Genomic DNA, 22,957 nt, shown 5'->3' with positions numbered 1-22,957 from the left:
GAGGGCTGTAGCTAACCATTCCTGTGCCCTGTGAAAGAATTTGAATCTAGGCCCCTTTTGGTCCATTTTAGGATCATTCTGGAGGACCCCTTCCAACTGTGGCCCTGCGCGGATGCACCTGTTGCACCTGCCTAGTTACGGTCCTGGGAGATATAATGCAAAATATAAGAGCACAACCAGCAACACATGATTTCAGATTCTAAGCGGACATCGGAGGTGATAAACATTAACAAACTTCAAGCCAAAATTTCAATCAAGCCAAATAGTGAGCATAATCCGAACTAAAATTGCAACTATTGGTGTCCGCACATTGGTTTTAGGCCAATAAAACGAATGATGAAAATGGTGTCCGTGACCGTATCGGAAAGCGACCGTTAAACAGGAGTTCGATAAACATTATTTAAATAGTTTTTTTTGCCGGGATATTTTTATTTGCCCTTCTTTGATCTTATCTTATCCGAACACTATATATATTTTGATTAATCAATTCTGCCAACTAAATACTGGAAAAATAATTTTATTTCACTCATATATTTCCAGAAGACATTCGATCGAGTCCAACATGGTAGACTCTTGAAGCGCTTACGTCAGATTGAGATTACGGGCAACTTGTTGACTTGTGTAGAACAGTGTTTCTGAACCGCAGGCAGCAGCCCGGTACCGGGCCCTAACACTAGTTCACACCGGACCGTGAGTGTGATTCGAAGTTTTATTTTTCCCATTAATTTTTCGTTAGTTGTGTGTATTACCGGGCCTTTCACTTACACAAAAGAGATATACCGGGCCTCAGGCTTTCGAACGTTGAGAACCACTGGTGTAGAATCGTCGTTCGAGAGATAGGTCACACGGGGCAATGGTGAACGGGATTTTTCTGATTGGACATATGTGAAGAGTGGAGCCCCTCTCCCCCCCCCCCCCTCAAGTAACTGTCCTTGGGCCCATCTTTTTTTTTTTTCACTTTTCATCGATAAACTTGATCAGGGTATCGACGGGAATGTTAGAAAATTCGCAGATGGCGTGAATCTAATAAGGGTAGTCGGGAATCCAAGAAATAGGGAGATGCTAGAGACAAACTGGAATGAGATTGTATCATGGCTTATGAATTGAGCATGACCTTTAGTGTTGATAAGTGCGTGGTCTCTCAAACAACCCACGTTTCTCTTATTGAATGGTGTCACTATCCCGGATGCAACTAGGATCACCGATTTGGGAGTTCTCATTGGCGAACGACGTACACTTTCTGAACATTGCTCATTGGTGGGGGGAAAAATCGAATAGAATGATCGGTTTCATTCTTAAAAAGGTCTCTTCGCGTTCTCGCAAAGTCGTTCTTCCGCTTTTCCGAGGCTTTCTTCCTCCTTGACTGGACTATGCCGGAAGTGTTTGGGAACCATACCTATAGAGGGGCATAGACTTGGTTGGCGGGTGTAGAGAAGAGCTACGCGTGTCCTTATTGGCACACGGGACTTGAGTTATTAAGAAAGACTTCGATTCTTGAATATGTTTATATTGGGTGCACGCAGGCGTCGGGGAGATATGATCGAAGTGTTCGAAATTTTCTACGAGATGGATAGGATGACCCATGAATTATTAGCATATCTTCATCAATCAATTGCTTCGCCAACAACACTATTATCGTTTAGTAAGAAACAATTCCGGGTTGTGGTGTCTCAGGAATTTTTTCCCTTACAGGATTATTGATAAATGGAATAGCTTACCTCTATGGGTCGTGGATTCTTACATAATTGGAACGTTTAAAAGAAGTACGATAAACATAATGGGATAAATCGAGACGCTCCCCATATTCAAGATAAAACAACCATAATCTTTTATTCTTTTTATGGGCCGTGCATTATATAATATTAATTATTAACGTTTTTCTTTCGTCATATACGGGATTTTTTTAATATATTGGGATGCTGTATTTTGGTTATACTACACATGTAAATTTTTATGAGCATCTTTTTTCAGTCACCTCGCTAGTCAATTTGCCTGTTGTGGCCTTTGTGTATGTATTTGTGTTTGTATTTATCAGTAATAGAAGGAAATTAAAATAGATCCGAAAAAAAAAACAAGAATGTCTGGAAACCGGGACATATGGTCACCCTATGTAAAGGGGGGAATTTCCGATAAAACTCTTGTCAAAACGGGTTCTCTCTTCGAAAAGTTTGTGTACCACTGGGTTAGAGGAAACGTAATACTCTGCAGTAATACACGTTTAGCGTTTTTGCCTCGTCAGAAATCAGTGCAACGCTCATCTTTTACCTGTCACTATCAAAAATGTTATCGAAAATTATACTCTTGCACAACATGCATTTGAGATAAGCAACTTTGTCATAAACGCGTAGGAATTTTTCCACGGAAGAACCAAGATCAAAAATTCTTACGATGCAGGTGACTCCTTAACTGTCAAAAAAATAATAATAATAATAAGACGTCACCCGTTGTACTTGAATTCGTGACTATTCCCCCGAAAACACCTTTAAATCGCAATAGATCTTTATAAGGTTTTCGATTCCCGTTTTATCAAAGTTTTAGTTTGCTCATCTGTCATAGATTAGTTCTCCTTCGTCCTTCAAAATATCCATTTGAGATCAAATGTTCTTGATAGCCTAACCTTTCCGTGGCACGGGTATCGAAAATGTCAGAAAATCGTGCTGCGGGCATAAAATACACTGAGCAACAAAAAAATGTGGTTTTCTTTCATCTTCCGTAAACTGTAAATAGCCTAGTGCAGAGGTCGTCAACACGTGGCCCAAGGGCTACATTCCGCCATCGGAGTTTTGTTTTTCGTAGCCCGCCGATCAGGTTCAGAAAATAGTTGAAAACATTAAAACAAAATTATTCCAATACTATTGGAATTAATGAAAGAAATACTACAATACTATTGGAATTAATGAAAGAAATACTGTTGAAATTAATGAAAGAAATACTGTTGGAATTAATGAAAGAAATACTGTTGAAATTAATGAAAGAAATACTGTTGGAATTAATGAAAGAAATACTGTTGGAATTAATGAAAGAAATACTGTTGGAATTATTGACAGAAATACTGTTGGAATTATTGACAGAAATACTGTTGGAATTAATGAAAGAAATAATTATAGCATTGATGAAAAAATAATTCTAGAACTAATGAAAAAAAATAGTTATAGTATAAATATAAAATATTTATATTGGTGAAAAAATAATCCTAGAAATAATCAAAGAAATAATTATAGCATTGATGAAATAATTCTAAAATTAATGAAAGAAATATTTCTGGAACTAATGAAAGAAATAATTCTAAAATTGATGAAATGAATAATTCCTGAAGAAAAAAAAATGATTTAAATTCAGAATATTAAGGAAAGATATAACTATAGCATTTGATGAAAAAATAACCCCAGAATTAATGAAAAAACAGTTATAGCATTAATGAAAGAAATATTTCTAAAACTGATAAAAGAAATAGTTCCAGAATTAGTGAAAAAAAATATATTAAAAATCAATTACTGAAAAAATTTCGCATTTTGTGATAGAAATAATTTTACAATTAATAAACGAATAATTGCGCATAATTATTGAAAGAAATTATTTCAAGACACATTGAGTAATGATTTCGGAATTACAGAAATAGAAAAATAATCACACAACCATTTACAAACTGATTTCAAATTAAATTAATCAGTAATTATTCAGAAACTTTTCCGGAATTTGTGAAAAAAGTTATTTCAGTACCAATCAAAATTGTTAATTAATAAAATAAATAAATGTCTCCAATTATTTTTGTTACTGTTTAACTTGCCCCCCCCCCATTCTCCCTTATGCAGTCGAATCCCGTTATAACGAACTCCAAGAGACCGGAGAAATCACTTCGTTATAACGAAATTTCGTTATAACGAAATTTCGTTATAAAGGAATTCCAGTTTTTTTGCATTGTTCTTATGTAAATTTATCTGGAAGATTAGAAAAGTGTTCGTTAAAACGAGTTATTCGCTATAACGGGATTTGATGAAAATAATCTTGGTAAGTTCCTAAGTGAAATATTCGCAGAGATATTCGAATTCGAAAAACGGGGGAAATTCTGGAAAGAACTGTGTTAAATGTGGAAAAACCGTTTTACCCGCGTTTAACGTTGTTCTTTCAAAAATTTTCATCCGTTTTTCGAATTCGAATATCTCAATGAATATTGCACTTGGAAACATGGATTTTTTTTCTGTTGTTGAGATCAGTAGAGACAGGGCAACAACTTTCCAATTGGAAGTTAGAGCACAGGGGGGACCGTATAAAAATTTAGATTTTTCTTTTGCACTCCACACTGTATTTTCACTCTCAAAACTGGTACAGGGTAATTTTTGAATACCTGTTGAGTATTTTTTAAATTCGAATCATACCTCTACGATGGACAGTTGATGAGATAAAGGCCGTGAAAGTACTTACAGGACACCCTGTACATTATTTGTTTTATGTTGCATACCGGTATAAATTTTATGCGCCAAATACCGATACATTTTTTATTTTATTTTTGTCGCTAAATTATATTTATTTACAGTAACCGGTATTTTGGCACTTGAAATTTATTCTGGTATATATATGCAGAATCATTAAAAAAATGAAAGTTTCGTACCACAAATTGGTTCAGCAACTATTTTATTTTGAGAATTATAACAGATAGCTTTCATTTTATCCAATAGGTGACAGCAGGGGTTCTCGTATTTATAATAGCAAAGTATAAAAATATTAAATACTAGCTATTATACCCGGCGCTGCCCGGGTTTTCTTCAATGAGGCTTTTTGGATCACGTGATACCTCCCTCTTTCTTTGAGGGACATACAAACCGTATCCAAGTCAACCAATATGGCGACTTCCTGCGCGACTCATGAAAGAAGTAAGCGAAAGAAAAGTACAAATGAGAATAGTTGTTTTTTTTCTATGCAGTTGGATATTAAAAGACGATACGGACACATTAATTTTCATGCTTGAGAAGATATAAATAAATGGTTGAAATCATTATTGCATGAATAAATATATATGATAAATATATTATTGCATGATATCCAACTGAAAGGTAGGTCCGACTAATTGCTTCATGTTTAATTTTCCGGGCTACGTATCTCTAAGCGAACTCAATATTTATAAAATCGAGAATTAATACAACTTTTGAGATTATTGATGTGGCGGAAAACCCCACTAAATTACCGCATTTCTGCAGTGAAATCGGCAATTTTAACACTGATTTCTATCGGGATCATCCTTTACCTGACCCTCAAAGTGATGCTGATGATGATTCTGCCTCATTACTGAGAGAATTGAAAAAGTGGCAAACCATTATAAAGGCATAAACTATTATACATACACACACTGGCAGCGTTAAAGAAGTCACAAACCATTGTAAAGGCATATATATGTCTGAAACGCATTGCTAAGGAACCACGGTAACCAAAGTAAACGTTCCGAAAGTGATTGTTGAGGCCCAAAAACCATTGTTGCCCGACAGTTTTTTGCCCATTTCGGGCATTGCCCTACTCTGACGAAATTTTGATGTAGCCTATCGTTCAAGTCGGGTCTCATTTGGTATATATGCAAAATTTAGCAACGATAAATATAAAATTGTAGATTTGTATAGAGAACACACACAGAGAAAATGAATTTTATATATGTAGATACAATAAGTCAGAAGTTGAGGAAATTTTCCTCCAATTTTTTTTTCACTGGTTAGCATATTATTTCTCCCATTTATGGCGGTTTGCGAAAATTTTCACTTAGTTTTAACGGTCTGCAAAGAGGAAGCATTTAAAGAATGACACTGCACTAAACCGTACAAGGTTTTTTTTATCAGGATTTGCTCCGGTTTCTCAGGCACATGATCTGGCCACCCTATGCAAGGCCCGTAAATGAAACTGCATAATTGATGAAAATTTATATTTAATAAAAAAACTTTACAGAATTACTGGAAGAAATAATTTCAGAATTGTCAATAATAGTAGTTCATGAAAAAAATTAAGAATTTTTGGAACGAATAATTTCATAATTAATGAAAACTTGAAAGGGGTGAAAAAATAATTTCAGAATTATCGGGACAAATTCCAGAATTAATAAAAGAAATGACTGACTAAAAATAATTAATTAATTAATTAAGGGAAATTATTTGAAAATAAATAAAAATTCAAATTTATAATAAAAGAAATAAATTCAGAGTAAATAAAAGTGTTCAGTAATTTGAGGAACCCCTGTTCAATAATCGAGAATACCACATGTGACTTGGTGGCCCACGGGCTTTGTGGAAAGTTTAATTTGGCCCGCAAAGGGTAAAGACCCCTCCCCCCCGATTTAGGAAGACAGTTGATGCTTTATTAGGGAGGAAAATCACACAAAAAGAGAAACATGACGTAACAAATGTTCAATAGAAAATAGTCCCCATCAGATTCTGATGTAAGTCTAAATCTCAAAACATCATGTTTAGCAACAGGTCCGAGTGTTTTCGCAGCAATGTTGTAGGTATGTTGAGTTATGCGGTCTTCCAGTTGTGATGCGGGAGCCAACACTTTGTCAATGGGAGCACAATATTTTTTCAATGTCGCAAAGCCAAATATATCACGGTTTAATGTATGAGCCCCCCCCCCACATCCCCACATAATTTGGGGGAGGGCGAACATCAATCGCTCGGGGAAAGATTATGCAATGACTTCAATTCCATTTCAAAAAGGCACTAAATTCTACTGTACACCACCACCAAGCTGCGGTGCAAAGAGTCCTCCGATGTATTTTGCATGTGAATTCACGCAAATTCGTTTACATACAAGTGAAACCCCTCGCTATCAATAAATCCCTCTACAACGATATTTTTTCAAATACTGTTTGGAATTGCCTATAGTCCGATTTTAAATTCCTCTCGATATAACGATCCTTTACTGCGATAAAAATCCCTCTATAACAATATTTTTGAGGAGATTTTGATACTGTTATAACGATTTTTTTTATATATTGCTCATCATCACCTTCAATATAGTTTTGAATTCCTCAACAAATTTTGTTCTTTCGAGGGCATTTCCATAACACAACGTTCTGTCTTGCACTATCTACAAATAAATACTTATGAATGCATTTTATGGTGGTGCAGTACTAACAACGCCGTCAGAGACCAATCAGAATCTGTCTGAACATGGGAAAACTCGTCATGGTAGACGATGAGAGTGAATGTAGTCCAATTAAAAATTTTCTCAAACAGTATTGCGTCATATTATTATTTGAACGCACTCTCCATTATGTAAACTTTGCCGTATCACATAGGAATTACATGACGCATATTAACGTCAGAATTTATATTGCCTCTTTTCTGATACGAAAATTCCATACTAGATGGAACGGCAAGATATTAGAAGATTCATGATTATTATCTTTCAATAAACAAGGCTCTTTCTAGGCGAAACATCGCAATGTTTTGAGTTAATTCTCCGAGAAGTCTTATATTACGATACTTGAAGCATTCGTGTTTATCCAGGATGGAATTATTGCGATAGGTCGTGATCGTGGCATTTGCACTGAAACAGTATTAATTCCAGCAGTCGAACCCGATTCTTCCACATTCACTTTTTTGCACCACGAAACTGGTCAACGGAAAAAAAGGATCCAGAATCGATTTCAAAAAAGAAGCCAAAGGAACCTTTTGTAGAGACGTGACCATAGCCATCAAGCAACATGGCTAAGTTTCTCTGCTTGGCATTACTAGTCGTGATTCCTCTCGCCTTAGGTAAGATACATTTTGAAACGTGAAATATGAATTTGTAAGATAAAACCGTGCATGAATTCGTGCTTGAAATCTCAGGCACAATGTAGGTAGGCTGTGGAAAAATACAATCGGGTACGAGTTAAGTACTAAGTAACGGAATCATTGTGGTTCCTCGTAACCTTTAATCCATCTCGATCAATGTATAGATGCTTTAAGTATTAGAGACCTGATCCTGACAGACCGGGCACACCCTGACTCATATCTCCATTTAGAGGTATCGAAGCGTTGTTCACAAGGATGGATGTGTCGTGGTGGCAATAAACACGATCCGATGTGACTAAATGAGGTCCTGTACAAAGCAAGCATGTGTAGGCCCGCGTGACCAGGATCAAAGGTGTTCAATTTATCTTTGAAATTTCAATGTTGGGACCCTTGAAATATCGTCCCGTCTTATCTTTCGACTCCTTTCTCTCGGATTTGTTACCAAATCACTTAGATTACCGATTACGGGTCACAATTTGTCTGCATTGTCATTGTGGTCCTTCGAAGACCACAGTGACATTTTACACGTAATATCTAACCAATCACTGATCTTGAATCGAGTCTCTTCGTGATGTCTACCTTCTTAGATGTGCAAGTTTCTTGATGCTGTTTGACGTGTGTGCGCCAAAAAACCTCTTTGTTGTGTGTCAAGAGAGAGGATTTTTTTTTTATACTACTTCCTGACCTTATTCAATTTCAGCAACCTCAGCAGAATCTTCTAAGAAGGTTCATCCAGGCCAGATATTGGTTACATGGTATTCACTGTCTGCCAATATAGCTTATAGGTCAATACGTCCCCTCTACTTTTTTCCCTAACCAGATCCTGGCTTGCCGCTCTGTCTCAATAAAGAGATAGAAGCAGATTGTTCAAGAAGACCAGGGCCATGCTGGAAAATGTATGTACGAAGGTTTTTAACAGCTGGCTGAAGCGAAGATGAATTTTGGGAAAGAGAGGATACACATCAGCCAGCTGCCAAAAACCTTCGTACAACGGAGAGTGCCATCATCCTCAGAAAATGTATGTGTTGCGAACGTACTTGAAGTTTGTTTCTGTGCAATACTAGTAACATTGCTGCCATCTGCCATCGATTTTTCTAACTATGTAATGATTGAATCTTTCTAAAGTTATATAGGGTAAGACGACTTCTCTAGTATAGGGCACATTAGTGTGACGTCACGACCGTCATCGCATTCGAAACAAACATGAGCTGGGTGAGATTATAAAGCAAAACGCCATATAGGACGTAGGTGTGAGTCTCTGTTTAATTATTTTTCCTAAAAAATGCATGATCAAGTAAGACTTCTGAGCTGTAGAAATAGAAACTTCAAACTCTTATGAACATGCAATGTTAAAAATATATTAATAATTTTCCCCTAATTAGCTATGAAAGCTTTTTATCTCTCGCATGCTATCTGTTTGCTCGTATTTATCCCAGTAGCCATGTTTTAGATTCATGCATTAAATCCATGAATCACTTGAATCCACCATCTATAAAAAATGGTGATGTGTTTCGTGCCGCTTTTACAATGGCATAGATATTTTCATCATCTCTGTCAAAGTGAATGGATCTGACGTGATCGGATTCTACTGCATTTTCCCCTCTTTCTATCAGTTTCGGTTCTTTGATGGAATCAAGTATAAATTATGAAACTTTGTCACATTTTTTCGAGCCATATTTGAGAAGATACCTGAGAACAAAAAGATATAATAGATACTAAAGTGAAAACTAATCGCACGTTACCTTAAGCCAGGGCCATCAGATCAATTATTGGCCATGATGGATCAACATTGATCCTATGCTGGGATCCTTCGAGGGCCCTCAGTCACACCTTTCACGGGCCCTTCTATGGTTAATTTATAGCTTGAAAAAAAAAATATGAGAAATGTCCCGGTGCTCCAGGGCTACAGTCCTGTCAGCCTAACCCTTGTTGGAGCATGGCTTAGAGTCTTCAACCCATGACCCGTGGGCCAAATGTGGCCCTCCAAGCTTTTTCATAGGCCCGCCGACCATTTTTAGAAATTAGTTACTTCACATAGAAAAAAGATTTAATTTTAAAAAAAAATCGTTAAAAAAACTCTGACCGCTGAAATTTGTGCTGCTGTATTTAGAACTGTGAGATGTTTTCCAGAATCAATAGTAATGCTGTGCATTTGAAATATTAAAGGGGTCGTCGGGGAACCCTATGATTTTATATAGGCTACATAAACTGAAGAGACAAAAAAACTGGTACAGGCATGCGTATGCAAATAAAGAGATATGGAACCAATCAGAGTACGGCGCTGCGGTCGGCAACAAGTGTCTGGCATAGTTGTTAGATCGGTTACTGCTGCTACAATGGCAGGTTATCGAGATTTAAGTGAGTTTGAACGTGGTGTTATAGTCGGCGCACGAGAGATGGGACATAGCATCTCCGAGATAGCGATGAAATTTGGATTTTCACGTACGATCATTTCACGAGTGTACCGTGAATATCGGGAATCCGGTAAAAAATTAAATCTACGACATCGCTGCGGCCGGAAAAAGATCATGCAAGAACGGGACGACTGACGAGAATCATTAAACGTGACAGACGTGCAACCCTTCCGCAAATTGCTGCAGATTTCAATGCTGGGCCATCAACAAGTGTCAGCGTGCGAACCATTCAACGAAACATCATCGATATCGGTTTTCGGAGCCGAAGGCCCACTCGTGTACCCGTGATGACTGCACGACACAAAGCTTTACGCCTCGCCTGGGCCCGACAACACCTACATTGGACTGTTGAGGACTGGAAACACGATGCCTGGTCTGACGAGTCTCGGTCCCAATTGCTTCGAGCTGATGTACGTGTACGGGTATGGAGACAACCTCATGAATCCATGGACCCTACATGTCAACAGGGGACTGTTCAAGCTGGTGGAGGCTCTGTGACGGTATGGGGCGTGTGCAGTTGGCGTGATATGGGACCCCTGATACGTCTAGATACGACTCTGACAGGTTACAAGTACGTAAGCATCCTGTCTGATCACCTGCACCCATTCATGTCCATTGTGCATTCCGACGGACTTGGACAATTTCAGCAGGACAATGCGACACCCCACACGTCCAGAATTGCTACAAAGTGGCTCCAGGAACACTCTTCTGACTTTAGACACTTCCCCCAGCCACCTAAATCCCCAGACATGAACATTATTGAACATATCTGGGATGCCTTGCAACGTGCTGTTCAGAAGAGATCTCCACCCCCTCTTACTCCTACGGATTTATGGACAGCCCGGCAGGATTCATGGTGTCAATTACCTCCAGCACTACTTCAGACATTAGTCGAGTCCATGCCACGTCGTGTTGCGGCACTTCTGCGGGCTTGCGGGGGCCCTACACGATATTAGGCAGGTTCACCAGTTTTTTTGGCTCTTCAGTGTATTTCGAGAGGCCAAACTCGGCATCTAAAATGTATACGCAATTACAGAATTTATGAAAAACTCTTTAATGAAAGAAATCATTTTTAGAATTATTGCAAGAAATAATTTTGGAATTAATGAAAAAAATAGTCATAGAATAACTGAAAGCAATAATTGCAAAACTACTGATAGAAATCAGAATTATTGAGAATAATTTTGGAATTGTCAAGAGTATAATTTCAGAATTGTTAAAAAAGTAATACTTAAGCGTTTTTGAAAGAAATAAGTTCATAATTCACGAAAATTTAAAGCTGGTTAAAAATTTATTTCAGAATTATCGGAACAAATTTCAGATTTAATAAAAGAAATAATCAATCAAAAAGAGTTAATTAATTAATGAAAGGAAGTAATTTGAAAATAAAAATTCAAATTTAATGAAATAAATATATTCAGAGCAATTAGGCGAAACGCACGTGAATGGATAGCATGCGAGGAATAAAAATCTTTCACAGCTAATTAGAGACGAACTATTAGTATATTTTTAACATTGCATGTTTATAAGAGTTTGAAGTTTCCATTTCAAGAGCTCACAAGTCTTTTCTGATCATATTTTTTTAGAAAAATAATTTAAACATAGACGACTATAGCCTACGCGTCCTATGGCGTTTTCCTTTATAATCTCACGCAGCTCGTGTTTGTTTGGAATCAGCGCTGCCGGTCGTGAGGTCACCACTATAGTGCCCTATACCCCCGTACCGTGAGAAATTATTCAATGTGGCTCACAACCTGCAACATTGAATGATTATTATTTATTACCAAATGTTAGCTTATAACCCTTGTCAACGAAATCAGTGCCGACAGATTACTTTTTCTTGAGAATGCCCCCGCAACATGACCCTCCCAAAGGGCTGGCAGGGCTTTAGCATGGACGGCCCATAGGGATTGACTTTTATTTTATAGTGTTTTCGAACTAAACATTTATTAGAAAATCAATGAACTCTCGTAAGGAGGTCCAATAAAAATCTTATCCCATGGACCCTGTTGAAGGATTAGGAATTAGGAATTAAGAATCAGGAATCCTACCTTTTTTCCACTTCACATTCGGTCATGATGAAGTCTAGGCCAAGGGATAGGTTTTTTTTCCGGACCTGTACGGTAAAATATTTTATGCCCGCTAAAAGTAATGCAGTGAAACCCCACTTTACCCTTCAGATGCGGTCACCCATCTTTTACAGCAAAATAATAATTTCTCCTTGTATAATAAAATCACGCATCATTGAAACCCCCTTATTAACGCTCACCCCTCTTTTACGGATGAATTTTTTTGTCCCACCAGTGTATGCAAAAAAGAGGTTTTCGGTATTCCACCTCTAACACAATAATATTTATTCGCCGCCTTGTACAGCTGTAGATGTTGCTCATACTAGAAATGCGACGCACATGAAGTTTATCGATTGGAAAACGTGAATGCAATTTCCAATTTGGAAGTATTTTAGTTATTTTTCCCCCATGTCACGATGGTGATACTACGTAAGCACGTGCTTCAGAAACAAGACGTGATTCATACAAGGACCATAAACTTTTCAACAACGCATTCGTAAGCCAACGTACCACCTGGATCGAGTGCAAACATCCCGAACAGTCGAACATCGCGTTATGTGTTAGATACGAGTGACATCTCGTTGAAAATCTCCTCATTAAACACACAAAAACAATTTTTTTTATGCATACACATATATATAAGGTGTTTCACAAGACGAATTTCTGACGCGGATATAAATTCTAGGGTTAGTTCTAAAGTAGATGAAATATGAAAGAAATTATCAGCAAGTGAAGGCAATTATGGTACCTCCGTAAAACTAAAATTGGGAAATATACAAACATTAAAATTCTTACGCAGTCCCAAAACAAGAAAATGTAAATAAGTATAATGTGAACCTCTTTATAGTATAATGAAAGAAAATTAAACAGTGGAAATTGGATAAAAAAATCCTTCGAGATGTCGATGATTGAAATTTTTGATTTTAGTGACTTTTAGACGTTAAAATGTCCGATTGTTAAAATTTTGAAGTGAAGAAAAAGACACGAAAGTTGATGAAAATTAAGAATTTTCATTATGAACATCTCGGCAATTTTTCAGGAATACGTTTCTTCCTTTTCGATAAAGAGAAGCCTCTCTTTATTGTAGGCCCCGTGAAAAAAAATTTAATTTTTATACTTTCCAAAATTACTATTTTTACATCCAGCGCCGTAACTAGGCAGGTGCGGTAGGTGCACTCGCACAGGGCCCACTTGGAATAGAGGGCCCTGATGGGCTTAAATGAGTCATTCCAGGACCCCAAGAATGGGGCAGAACGGGGCCTAAATGCAAATTCTTGCAAAGGGCACAGGAATGGCTAGTTACGGCACTGTTTACATCGATAAATTTTCCTCGATTTCCTGCTCATTTTTCATATTTTATTCTTATTTTAGAAATGACCGTAAAATTTACATTCCTTTCGGGAATTTTATTCGTGAAAACTTCTTTATAATAAATGGATTATTAGGTATTCATGATAAAAAGGGCAGCAAACGGCGTCGAATGAAATAATTATTGTGGGTGAAGATGTAAGGAATAGAATTTCCTAGTCTTCAATCTGAAAATTTTCAATCAATAAATTTTGTTTCCTGTATCTATTGTACCGAGAGAAATTTATCCCGTAAGATATGGATAAGAATTTGCGATGATATTAAAAATTAAAATTTTTAATTTTGTCGCTACTTTTCAAATGCTAAAAATAATGAAAATTCTAATCTCTCGGGGGGGGGGGTTTACAATTTCGTATTTCAAAAGAAGAAAAATATATTTGGGTTACTAGAGTAAAGAATGTGCAATTTGTAAATTGCGAAAAAGATGTGAGATGCATCTACTTTTTTTCAGCATAAAAACAAGGTTCCTCATTTGCTTGTGACTTAGTTTGTTACGCCATCTATCCAATACCAATGGTACTAGATTCTTCTAAAACCTTTTTTTCCTTTTTTATTTTGTATTTTTATTGCCATTTAAATTTGTAACCGTTTTTTCCTCTTGAGATCGTTTACCTCGTCTCTATTCATCACAGTTAAAGATAGATGGCGCTGTCTTCGAATTGACTTTTTTTTTTATACAAGGTGTTCTGTTAAGGGGCCGTTCAAGTATTACGTAAGCAAATTTTTAGCCATTTTTGACCCCCCCCGTCAGCAAAAGTCAGCAAAACGCTGACTCCCCCCCCCCCTGTCAGCAAAATTCCGTCATCAGCTCAGCCCCTCTGAATCCTAACTCATATTTTCATAAAGGGTGGTTGATGAAGTAAGCATTATCCAAACCCCCCCGTTCCCCCCTTGTCATCAGAAGTCAGCAAATCGGAAACCCCCTCCACCCCCCATCGATGATGACGTAATACTAGAACGGCCCCTAATCGACCGACAAACTCAGAGGGTTGCTCAGGGGGTCATTCAAGTATTACGTCAGCATCGATGGGGTGGGGGTTTCCGATGACTTTTGATGACGTGTGCGGGGGGGGGGGTTTAGATAATGCTTACGTCATCAACCCCCCCTTTATGAAAATATGAAATATTTTTAATGGCATCTTACTCGGTGCGTCAAATACGAGAAAAATCTATCGCTAGTTTGTGGGCATCTGAACTAACATTCTCCCTAATAATAAATCCCTTACAGAGACACTTCAGCGATCTCTAAATATTTAACGGATCCTTCAAGTGCTTTGGAAATGTGTCCGAGCCGCTAAGTGTTGTGAAACTGCACAACGCCATCACTCAAGGGATTTGTAATTATGCCACGGATCACTTAAGTAACCTGGGAATGTTCCGCGGGTAACTTGAGTGATGTAGAATCGCACTCTGGGCTCTTAAGTTCTCTAAATCTGTGCCACATGTGACTCAAGGGATCTCTAAATGTGCCACGGATCGTTTAAGTGTTTTTGAATTGTGTCGCGGGTTATTCAAGTGATCTTTGAATGTGCCACTGGCCACGTTGAGGATGAAAATCGCGAAAAACGCATGCAGGTTGCGACGTCACGCTGGAATGACAAATTACAGTAATTACTACAAAAAGATTTATTTGATAAACTATTACAAGAGCCGCTGATGACATTGCACAATTTACAACGACGTGTAAACGCTTCCCGGACGGGCTCGAGGATACCAGATATGCTTTTGAAGTCTCCCGCAGCGACGACAATCCGAGCTACGAGTTCCTCCGGTGTGTTCACAGGCGTTTCACGACGCTGTTCAAGTCAGATATGGTGAGCGAACCCACGAAAGCATTCAGCGATCAACTGAGATCCACCTTTCGTCTCCTCTATGCGTTATTCGCGATTTTCAACTTCTCAACGTGGTTTGCGACACCATGTTCCATTGCAATTTTTGTTCCTCTTGATGCCTACTTATGAGCAACCCTCCGAGTTTGTCGGTCCATTAACAGAACACCCTGTATAAGGGAAATTCCTCATTGAAAATACAAAAAAAAATTGGCTCATGGCAGTCCTCAACAACTCATAAATTTTGAATCCGTAATTTGGCGTCTTGAAATGAAAATTCCATGTCAGTGCCCTCTATCTCTGCTCAAATAAAAAAAAATTGACAAGAAAAATCAGGACAAGGATAAACGGCAATTATATACTCGCAATAAAATTTAAGAAACACAAAAGTCAAATGAGCTTTAAATACATTCAGCAGGGGATAGTTCCATCGTTACTTTCACCTAGAATGTGCAAAAAAACCAGACCAGCAGAACATGCGGAAACAAATAGGGTTAGCAAATTCGAAAACTGGGAAAAGAGGACGCTTGCCAGTGCGCCCTTGCGAACGTCACTTTTCCAAACTTCTACAACAGATGGCGCCATTTATTCCCTAAAAAAACCACCGCCACTATAATTTTTCCCCAAATGAAATAGAACCGCTAGAAAAACCGAAATTAAAAAATTAAAGGAACAAAATAAAGGTATGTCTTGTCTGCCCCCCCCCCCCCGCGCTTATAATGAATTTTTCGCAGTCTCATCTGTTTTATTCCTTTACCTGGAGCAGGGCGAGCGGTTTTTTCCTCTCCCTCAGGGTTTTTTTTTCCGGGAGCGCCGCTTTTTTGATAGAAACGATGTCACGGTTGGAGTATACACATCGAGTGTCTTTTGCATCCATTTTTTTTTTTAATTCCTGGATGGAAAAGGTAAAATCCCTCTCTCACTACCAGTATACGGTATCAGTTGCTATGGCTCCCACATATTATGGGGGGACTGACTGACAGTGCTGTAGCCCTGGTGCCCTGGACGGTTATCATCATTTTTTTTCTTTTTCACGTTATAAATTAACTACAGAAAGGGCCCGTAAAAAGTCTGGCCGAGGGGCCCGTAAAAGATCCCAGCCTAGGGGGCCCCGCTACAGGATGTGGGGGCCATGCTGGTGAGCAAACAATGGTATTCTCAATATGGATGTTATGGTTTTGTTCTTCCAGATCTATTTTTCGTATTGTCTTTTTTTTTTTCATCTTATCCTAGAATTGTTAGAATCGTACCTGCCCTGGTTGAAGGTGTATTCTGAGAATTTATATGACGATTGGTCAAATCGTGTAAAAATGTGTGGGAGAAAAGAACAAGAATTATATGAAACAGAGTGAAAAAATAATAATTTCCCTCTGGAAAGAAACAAAAATAATTGCGAAAACCTGAAAAGAAGGACAAAAGGGCGGATTTTCTGTAACGTAGGACAGGTATCTCCAACCTGTTGCTCGCAAGCATCACGGTGCTACCTGAAGCATCCAGAGTGTTCGATGCTCGTGTCTGATTGCGTTGCTCGCGAGCACTTGACCAACATCGCAAAACAGCTTGTACAAATGGCATTCAAGGATTAAATCATACTTATTTTTCCAACATACACGTATGCCAAACTTGCCGTAAAGGCTGAAACGCAGTATACAGGCGGGATTTCACGAATTCAGACTCTCCACGAATCAGAATTCACAGCGTCACGCAAGTGTAGTGTGTTTCGGCGTTAAGAGTGATCTTTTGATGATGGGTATTGGCGGTGCTCGCGACTAGAAAAACGTTGAAGACCTCTGACGTAGGAGCACGCTTGAAATGACATCAAAAACGAGGACGTCTGGTAACGTCAGTAGCAAAGAGCTCTTCATGAGGAATGTACAAAGTAGGAAAAAGTCAATGATGAATGTACAAAGTAGGAAAAAGTCAATGATGAATGTACAAAGTAGGCCAAAAGTCAATGATGAATTCGAAAGATTGATAGGAAATCAACAAAATTGGCTCTTGAAGGAGTCATTTGAATTAAAAAAACTGACATGGCTCAATACTTTGCGCATAGATAGCGCTTTATCGATGTCCAGAACTGTTTCATGCGAATCTCGTAAATGATCGAGCTTCCATCGCAATTCGTGTTACAAAATACGTTGACTGAAATTGAGCATTGTTTGGACGACTCTATGGTTCAGATCACTGATTCTCAAACTCTGTATCGCGCCACCCTTCAAATTTTGTATTTTGAATTCCCTAAATTAATACTGTAATTACTCTAATTTCATTGACGTCTACGTCTGTTTATGGAAATTACAATTTGCTGTATGTTGTGTTTGTGAAGATGCACAATTAAATTACTTTTTTTTTCATCTACCCTTTCAGGTCAGAACTATGGAGCAATGAGCGGCGGCTTGGGCGGTAGCCAGTTCAGCAGTGGCGGTCTGAACGGTGGTAATTTCGGTGGTCCCCAGCTCAGTAGTGGAGGAATGAACCGTGGTAATTTCGGTGGTCCCCAGCTCAGCAGTGGAGGAATGAACGCTGGTAATTTCGGGGGTCCCCAACTCAGTAGTGGAGGCATGAACGCTGGTAATTTTCGCGGTGGTCAATTCAGTAGTGGCGGTCTGAACAGTGGTAATTTTGGCGGTCCCCAACTCAGTAATGGAGGAATGAACGCTGGTAATTTCGGGGGTCCCCAACTCAGTAGTGGAGGCATGAACGCTGGTAATTTTCGCGGTGGTCAGTTCAGCAGTGGCGGTCTGAACGGTGGTAATACGGGTGGTTTTAATCGTGGTGGCATTGGTGGCTTCAATGGTGGTGGTGCTCCTGCTAATTTCAACTCCGGATATGGAGGATCTGCAGCTAAAGCAATTGCGTTGTCGAATGCGTTCTCTAATGGAGGCTCACCGGGAGGAGCACAACGTGAGTACGATTTTTATAATTTGCAGTGTCATTTACTATGCATATAAGTGTATTTAATACGTTGGTTTTCCCACGTGGTGAATTTTGTTATGAATCGACAGAAGAGCAAACGCCTTGGTGGGCATGAATCATGCTTAAAAAATCCTGAAGAAAAAAAAAACTGTATAGTTACATTATCATATAGCCTAATTATAATAATATAACTGAGCAATTATTATTTTTCTATACCGCACAAAGCTAGAACACTTGATAATCGCATTCAGTAATCAGGCAATTGATTTTTGAATTCCAAGTCTAAAAACAATCGCAATTTTCGGTGTAAAAAGTCCGCATATTATTTCCGTATTAATTACATAAGGTGATTCCATAATTCCACTTGCCGCATTTTTCTGGCAAATCGTTGAACCCAGAGAGAGAGCCATACTTCCAGTTAGAAAAGTTATCTAAATTATGTGCAGAACTACGTCATGAAAGAAGGTTGTATAGGCTATTGAAATATCAAAAAAAAAAAGAACTTTTCATACGAACACCTCCTATAAAATTGTTTGCCCTGTATCTCCTGAGGCCAACAAAAAAAATTCCATGTTTCTAAATGCAATCTTCGCAGATGTATTTGAATTCAAATGTCGAAGAAAAGTTTGGGGGAAAACAAAATAAACTAACGAACGACGCGTCTTTCCCTAATTTATGCATACTTTCCTTTGATTTTGAATGGTGTCACTATCCCGGATGCAAGTAGGGTGCACGATTTGGGAATTCTCATTGACGAGCGGTTTAGGTTTTCTGAACATTGTTCAGCGGTGGTCAAAAAATCGAATAGAATGCTTGGTCTCATTTTCAAAAAAGTCTCTTCGCGTTCTCCTAAAGTCATTCTTCCGCATTTTCGAGGTTTAGTTCGTCCTGGACTGGAGTATGCGGTAAGGTTTTGGAGACCATACCTACAGAGGGACATAGACTTGGTTGAAGGGGTGCAGAGAAGAGCTCCGCGTGTCCTTATTGGCACGCAGGGCTTGAGTTATGAAGAGAGACTTCATTTTTTGAATATGTTTACATTGGATGAAAGCAGGTGTCGAGGAGATATGTTCGAAATGTTCAAAATTTTCAATGGGATGGAGAGGATGGACCATGAACTTTTAGTACACCGCCAATCAACCGCTTTTACAAGGGGACACCAGTATCGATTGGTGAGGGACAATGCAAGGTTATGCTGTCGCAGGGAATTTTTCTCTAATAGGGTTGTTAATAAATGGAATAGCTTACCCCCGGAGGTAGTAAATTGTAACACAATTGACACGTTTAAAAAGAAATACGATAAACATGTTGGGGTAAATCGAGAAGCTCGATCCATACTTAGAATAAGACAACCATAAGTATTCTATATGGGCATTGTATGATATTTATCACGTGTATATATTGTTTATAATTTTTGTTCATTTTTAATTGGGTTGCTGTATTTTTGAAATATATGACATCCATATTTTTATGGGCATCTTTTTCTCAGCCACCTCGTTTTGCCTGTTCTGACGTTGTATTTGTATATTTGTATAAGAACGATTGACAGTTTAAGACTGCAAAATGTGTGGAATGAACATGATAACAGATAATATATCTGTGTCGTTCATGCTTGCTTTGTATGATATTAAAAGAAGAGTAAACATTTTACAATTTGCAATAAACGATTGCCAACCGATGAACCTAAATGATTTTTAAAGTTATTTGAAGACTTTTTTCAACTGGAAGTATGCCTCTAGGATCAACGGTTCGCCAGTAAAATGCGGCAAGGGAAAGTAAGTAGCATCCTGTGTACAAATTTATTTTCGCGGGTCATGCACAATATGTTTTTTTTTATTACTCTTTGGGACCTGTTAATGGCGGAATTCAAAATAGGGGAGGTTCGCCAGTTCATCAAGGAAATGCCGCGTATCCTATGGGTTTTTTTTTTATTAGACCCATTTTCAGTGAATCATTCGTGTAGCAAAAAGACGGTATTAAAAATAATTTATATCAGAAAAATCATCGAAGTTTAAGTCAGTTTAGATTGATCTCCTGTATGAGGTTTTATATGCTTTGTTTCTTTTTATTCGCAATTACAGCTCAAGTTCAACCAGCTCAAGCAGCTCCCAACCAATTCCCAGCTTCCTCTGGAGGTTAGTATTGAATGACTTTTCTCTTGACATCACATTTTGGTAGCTTTGACTATGTCTTTTCATTTTTCACGCGATTTCTCTTAGGTAATAATTAATGAATTATCACTAACTAAATGACCAAATCAATGCCACATGCTGGCATCTGTTTCTCTACTTGGTAATAGTTATCACAATAGCTTAAACAACATATGTCCTCGGGTACTTTGATAATCGGGCCATTGCCCCGAATGAGGGGGCTGAGTGGTGTCGGGTGTTTCTTATGCATATAAAATGCATTACATGAGTATAAACACATTATTAAAAAAAAAAAGATATATACAGATTTAAATATTTCTATTATACAAAATTTATATCGATGAGCTCTTATGATGTCTTTGTAGTCCTATTGAGCCTTATGTTGTTCTCTGGCCAGGCACCAGGTCGTAAACCACGTCTTCCCTCGTTGAAGATAATTGTCACAACTCACTCACAACATAATATCTGCAATGGCGGGTCGGTCTGAAAACCTCGCTGGTACGGATTGGTTCTCTGCATTGTCCTTGAGTGGCTTTTGCTGACATTCCCCCTCAATGTGTACGGATGTCAGGAAATATTTCATTGTGAGCCAAGCAACGCGCAGAAGACGAACGTCCAACTGGGGTGCATCGAATCGCCGCCGGGATATCAAAGATGCTTGCGTTGCGCCTCTACACTTTAGCGTAGCGCGGCGCTGCGATCGCTACCGGTCTTTTGGCCGAGCGAAAAAAATTGAAAAGAGACAAAAGTTCGGTATTTTTCATTATCATCTCACGGCCAACCCGAGTAAAAATTCCTGCAAATAATTTATGAGAAGAAACGGACCATATACACTTATAAATTAAAATCTGTATTTTAATACGTACAGAGTTTCTCATGAAATAAATGGCATACGATCCACAGACGTTATTAGAATGGAAATCTATTAATTGGAATCTATTAATCTTATTAATTGGAAATCTGTTTCTGTGATCACCGTTTCAAATGTTGAAGAAGGGCGCATATAGAATATTAATTTGGACAGTGTGTAATTTATATTGCTTTTGTCACCACTATATATTTGATGTGTACATCTCAAAAAAAGTTCAAAATAGGCATTTTTTTACTTTACTTTATTTTACTTTTATTTATTTTATTTTTTCTGCATCAAAGATACTGCATTCTGGAACGCCTACCTTGCACGTTTTGGTATTACTCCAATTGGAACTCCTGCTGCAGTCAAAGAAGTCAAAAAACCTGGTGATAGTTTACTACTTATTTTGTATTATAAATATAAAAGAAAAATTAGAATCAGTACGAATTCAATATGGGCGGAAGAAAATACTGCGATGAGAACGCACTTGTTAGATTATAACGGCTACAGGTTTTAAGAGGTTAGGAGAAATTGATATTTCAGAAAATATAATACCGTATGTTAGGTCCCTACAATTTTCCTAATATGTTTATTACACAGTAGTTTTTTTTCATCGTTGCGCCAATCTATGACAGGCAAATTGGTATTGTGAATTTTTCGTGAAATAGAATCTATAGAGAGAGGACACGTGATTGATTATTTATTTATTATGCTATGATCGTAACGATGCTTCAATGCCACTTAGGGACGATCACAGCCCTGACCTTTTTGCTGGCGCTCTGTCCCTTCACAGGAATGGACTGGGGCCGTAAAATAAAATGTTTACATATTACCCGTCATCACTGACCGTGAGGACTTTCCCAATCCGAATTTTTAACCCTTTAATCATTTAAAACTCAGGTAAACGTAAGTAACCACATTTTCGTATTAGACAAAATTAATTAATTTATTACTCAGATATTTTCTTGTATGTTCAGGCAAGTACTCTTCCTAGTGTTTCAAGTATGTAAATACGTACATCAATATTGCGGTAAAGCCAGGGCCACATTCGTATCAAGAATGGCCCAATAGTCATTCGGAAACAATATTTGTCTTTCCTTGATACCCACAATGCTACACACTGGCCCAGCTTGGCCCAATATTCCTTGGTGAATATTTGCTTTCAGAAACTCTCCGTGTTGTTGGCGTTCTTCGACCAATGTGTGGCTCGACGGATTTCGTTCAGTCGTTCTGTTCGACCAGCATGCCAATAACTTCCAGCTTCCAACATTTGACGATCATTGTCAATGGTGGTGCGGCCACACCAGTTGCCCATGACCAACCTTAGAGCGTATTGGGCCAGCCATTGACAAGAGTGCGGCCCTGGCTTAAGATGAATTGCTAAGATAGAAATATACTTTTTTTAAATATTTGACTGTAAATCCTATTTACAGAACTAACCGTGTTGTAAATTGGGCTTTTGGTAGAAAAACTTTTCGAAATTCCAACCAGTAGATCAATTTGGAGCTTGTTATGTGCTTGTTGAGACATCTTATTTTTCGGATGGCATTCAGCGATAGCAAGTTTGTTTAAAAGGCTTAAAATTTCTTTAAAGTCAAATCTCT

The 22,957-nt window shown here is 38.1% G+C and overlaps 1 protein-coding gene across 11 annotated transcripts in view; it reads left to right on the top strand.

The window, feature by feature from the left end:
* Positions 1 to 7,569: 7,569 nt before the first annotated feature.
* LOC149088609 (uncharacterized) overlaps positions 7,570 to 22,957 on the top strand; it is a 64,686-nt gene continuing 49,298 nt past the window's right edge. For 10 of the 11 annotated variants that reach the window (XM_089248237.1, XM_089248230.1, XM_089248256.1 and 7 more), the window contains exons 1-4: positions 7,570 to 7,733; positions 17,802 to 18,338; positions 20,432 to 20,485; positions 21,653 to 21,739. In XM_089248237.1, the coding sequence (XP_089104363.1) occupies positions 7,682 to 7,733; positions 17,802 to 18,338; positions 20,432 to 20,485; positions 21,653 to 21,739 (730 nt within the window). In that variant the 5' untranslated portion in view covers positions 7,570 to 7,681. The remainder of the gene's footprint in view (positions 7,734 to 17,801; positions 18,339 to 20,431; positions 20,486 to 21,652; positions 21,740 to 22,957) is intronic. The other variant, XM_089248220.1, reaches the window with a different exon arrangement.

The sequence above is a fragment of the Pholcus phalangioides genome, unplaced genomic scaffold (assembly GCF_987345545.1).
Source record: "Pholcus phalangioides strain wild (caught in Gottingen) unplaced genomic scaffold, Ppha-v1.0 ptg000003l_1, whole genome shotgun sequence".
NCBI classification, from domain to species: Eukaryota; Metazoa; Arthropoda; class Arachnida; order Araneae; family Pholcidae; genus Pholcus; species Pholcus phalangioides.
This window is presented reverse-complemented; position numbering and strand designations above follow the sequence as displayed.